This window comes from Plectropomus leopardus, unplaced genomic scaffold (assembly GCF_008729295.1).
Source record: "Plectropomus leopardus isolate mb unplaced genomic scaffold, YSFRI_Pleo_2.0 unplaced_scaffold18507, whole genome shotgun sequence".
Taxonomy (NCBI): Eukaryota; Metazoa; Chordata; class Actinopteri; order Perciformes; family Serranidae; genus Plectropomus; species Plectropomus leopardus.
This window is the reverse complement of record NW_024619950.1, coordinates 1-3742: the sequence shown is the minus strand read 5'-3', so window position 1 is coordinate 3742 and position 3742 is coordinate 1. Positions and strand designations below refer to the sequence as shown.

The 3742-nt window shown below is 46.3% G+C and overlaps 1 protein-coding gene across 1 annotated transcript; it reads left to right on the top strand.

The window, feature by feature from the left end:
* The first annotated feature begins 30 nt into the window (after window positions 1-30).
* On the top strand, window positions 31-3736 carry LOC121965075 (T-box transcription factor TBX2b-like). Its single transcript, XM_042515243.1, has 3 exons — window positions 31-196; window positions 967-1550; window positions 1998-3736. Exons 1-3 carry the CDS (start codon window positions 40-42, stop codon window positions 2448-2450), a joined length of 1194 nt encoding a protein of 397 aa, XP_042371177.1. The 5' UTR covers window positions 31-39; the 3' UTR covers window positions 2451-3736.
* The last annotated feature ends 6 nt before the right edge of the window (window positions 3737-3742 follow it).

Sequence of the window (3742 nt, the reverse complement as noted above, 5' to 3'; positions counted from 1 at the left end):
ATTGAATGATTAATGATTATTGACAGGAAACAGCTGACCATGCCGTCGCTGAGGATGTATGAGGACCAGTGTAAGGCGGACCGGGAGGGCGCAGACTCTGACGCCTCTTCCAGTGAGCCACCGACGGGCAGGGACCAAGTTCACTCCCCGCTGGGAGCAGATACCAGTCCGCTGAGGTTCAGCAGGCCCAGTCGAGGTCAGAAACATTACTGTTTATTTTTAACTTTTAACAGCCAAGATGTGTTATAATAATATAAGATTGTGTGAAATTATCAAAATGTGACTGCAACCTTTGGGGGGTAAAATCATATCGTGCAAAAATAGAATTATAGAATTATTGCACTAATTTACACATAGCTGGTTGCATTCACGTTCACCCATAACAATAAAATGACCTAATTATAGAACTGTAGCACAATGAGCTGTAGGTCATGTCACCAGTGGATTTGTATGGAGTTATGTCTTCCACACCTGTCAGCCAATCCAACAGGCCACCTGAGATGACCCATTGCACCGCTTTAATTTGATGAAATTGTAATAGCCTACATTATTGAATTTAGGATAAATATATGAGGCAGGAACAGGCAGTGTTTGGCAGATAGATATACATTAACAATTTTGTGGATGCAAACAGTAAAATCAACTTGGGTTTGGGCGGAAATGTGCAAGTATATTGACATGTAAAAATCAATGTTCTAGTTGAAAATATGCATTGTAAAAGTCCTATAGGGGTTGTCGACATTTGTGTTCCTTTTATTTTGAAAGAAAATGTTGTCTTACATTTAATCTGTTTTTATTTGCTCTCATTCTGTTGTTTTAACTCCCTTAAACTTGGCAACATTTGACAGATAATACAAAGCCCATTGCTCTTAAAGCTAAAATATTGGTGCGTTATGCGCCATGGCTGTGGATGAGCTGAATGGTTCCACACTGCGTTCACACCTATCTGCTCTGTGTGTTTTGCAGATGAGAAAACGTGCACTGACAGCGAGCAGGAGCTGGAGCATCAGGACGAACGCTGCACCGGCTCCAGCAGCCCGGGACCCGAACCCGTGTCCCCCTACAGCTCCAGGTGTGAGGAGCGCATGCGGGACAGGCCGAGCACAGAGAAGAAGGAGGACTCCTTGTTCAGTATCAGGAGCCTCGAGAAGGACAAAGCGGAGAGCAGACACCGGAAGGACACCACGGACGCGTTGACAAAGGACTCGGAGGCCGGAGGCATTAGTGCCACTAAGGAGGCCTTTTCCCCTCTCATGGTCCAGACCGAGAGCCCCTCACACTTTAGCCCGGGCCACTTACAAAGCCTGGCTCTGTCCGGGCTGCACAGTCAGCAGTTCTTTAACCCTCTGAGCGCCGGATCACCACTGTTGTTTCACCCCGGGCAGTTTGCCATGGCCCCCGGAGCCTTCTCTGCTATGGGCATGGGCCATTTACTGGCCTCTGTGTCCGGAGCAAGCGGCTTGGAAAACGGCAGCCTCTCCAGCCAGGGCACAGGAGGGACCCCCAGCCCCTTCCCCTTTCATCTGTCCCAGCACATGCTCGCCTCTCAGGTAAGGATACTCAGCAGTTTCCCTGTCCACCTGTAGAACCGGGCTGACGTCCGCACGGCGGGAGAGTTTGGGGCTTGGTTGAGTTTTACCATCTTAGCACTGATAACATAAACTCTGGACATAGAAAAACTCATTTTTATTTCTGTCTTTATATGCATGATAAGTTGCAACATCTCATTTATTTACTTCGTATTTAAAGTACTTTATTATTTAAAAATGAGAATGTAAAAGCAGTCATCAGAGTAAAGTTGTAAATTGTTATCAGGTCGAGTATTAGGAATATTACAACCGGTTGTTGCTTTAACTAGCTACTTTCTCTGTTTTGAATCATCGGAACAAACGGAAGTGTTTAGCTGCTGTTTGTTTGTTGGAAAAAATGTTTCACTAATATAATTATTTGACCACTTGATGATGTAACTGCAGCTCCTCTCCACTCTCATATTGCAGGGCATCCCCATGCCTCCTTTTGGAGGTCTCTTCCCATACCCCTACACCTACATGGCGGCTGCGGCGGCAGCGGCCTCGGCGTCCGCGCTCCCGGCCACCAGCACCTCCAGCCCTCTCTCCAGGAACCCTTTCCTGGGCGCGTCGCGTCCCCGGCTCCGCTTCAACCCCTACCAACTCCCAGTGTCGCTGCCCCAGAGCTCCAGCCTGCTCACCACCACCGGCCTGCAGGGTAGCCTCAACCCGGGCTCTGAGTCCTCCAAACCGGGCAGCAGGGAGAGCAGCCCGGCCCCGGAGCAACACAGTAACCACAAGACAGTAGCGTCCAGCGGGAGGGCGGTGTCCCCCAAAACCTCCATGAAGGACTCAGTGAATGAGCTGCAGAGCATCCAGAGACTGGTGAGCGGTCTGGAGGGCCAGCGGGAGCCCTCCCCGAGCGCAGACTCTCCTAAGTGATGAAGACTGTCTGTTTGGGATGAAGACTTGGCTGTAATACCAGAGGACTGTCAGTGCATCTGTCCTGTACAGCACATTAGGGAGACTGGAACGAGGTTTGATCGATATGGGTCGGTGAAGGTCAATACCTTTTTGGAACAAAGCTGCAGATAGACATAAATGTCCATATCATTCAGTTGAACTATATTGAAATACACAAGTATTGAGGGTTCTCCTCCACAGCTGACCTGTTAGACAGGATGGAAACCTTTCATCAGACACCAGAACTCTGCCCTGAATCCCAGTGATTGAGGGTTAGCAGGCAGGCCGAAAAACTCTGGAAACATTCCTACATGGAGACATGAAAAGTAAAATATGCAAAGATAAAAAGACGGAAACACGTTTTATTGAAAGAAATGCTAAATAATGCAAAAATATTAAAAAGAAAAATCTGAGCACTTCAGCTCAAAGAGGTGTGTACCACTGATGAGTTCCACTACAGCCACAGCAGGCCAGTAGCCTATCTGTATCGGTCTAACCTGCCCGAGAGCCCGCAGCTCCACAGACTGAGGCACACAGTGGAGAGAGTGTGTGTGTGCTGAGTTTGGTTAACTTGAAGCATTTGAGCATCAAGGCCTGTTTTTTCTTATTCCGAGCCGAGGCCTGAACAGGAGCCTCACCACGCCGACAGGCAGGTCTCAAGCTGCATCCAAAAACTCTTTTCCAAGCCTAATTATTTCACAAGGCATGGAGGGTGAACGAAAAAGAAAGAAAGAAAGAAAGAAAGAACGAGAGAAAGAAAGGAAGAAAGAAAGGCGTATCATTTCAGGCCAGAAAATTTGTTTCTTAACTATTTATGTAATTAAAGATTAAAAGAAAAATCTGTAAATAAAGCTAAGATCCAAGAATATGCAATTGGTATTAATTTATTCAAGGCTGTATATTAGTGTGTATATATTTGGAATTTAACTTGTTGCTTTTTTTCTCCTCCTCCTCCTCTCCCTAATTTTACATGAACATATACTGTAAATGAAAGCTATTTAGCGCTTGTTGGTTTGAAAAACTGTGTATGAAGCATCGCTGATTTTTAGGTGACGTGTGTGCCATGTTTTAGTCTGCATCCACCGACAAAGACAGAGGGACAGAGAGAGGGAGAGAGAGCTCCACATGGATTCAAAAACACCTCAGGTTATTTCACTCCAGCCAGGAGACATTCAAAGCAATTCCTTCTATAGGCGCATCATTCATATCTATTAAAATATATTTAAAGATGAAAGTATCTTGTTTATGCTGGTTGTCCGGGTTTTTTTTTT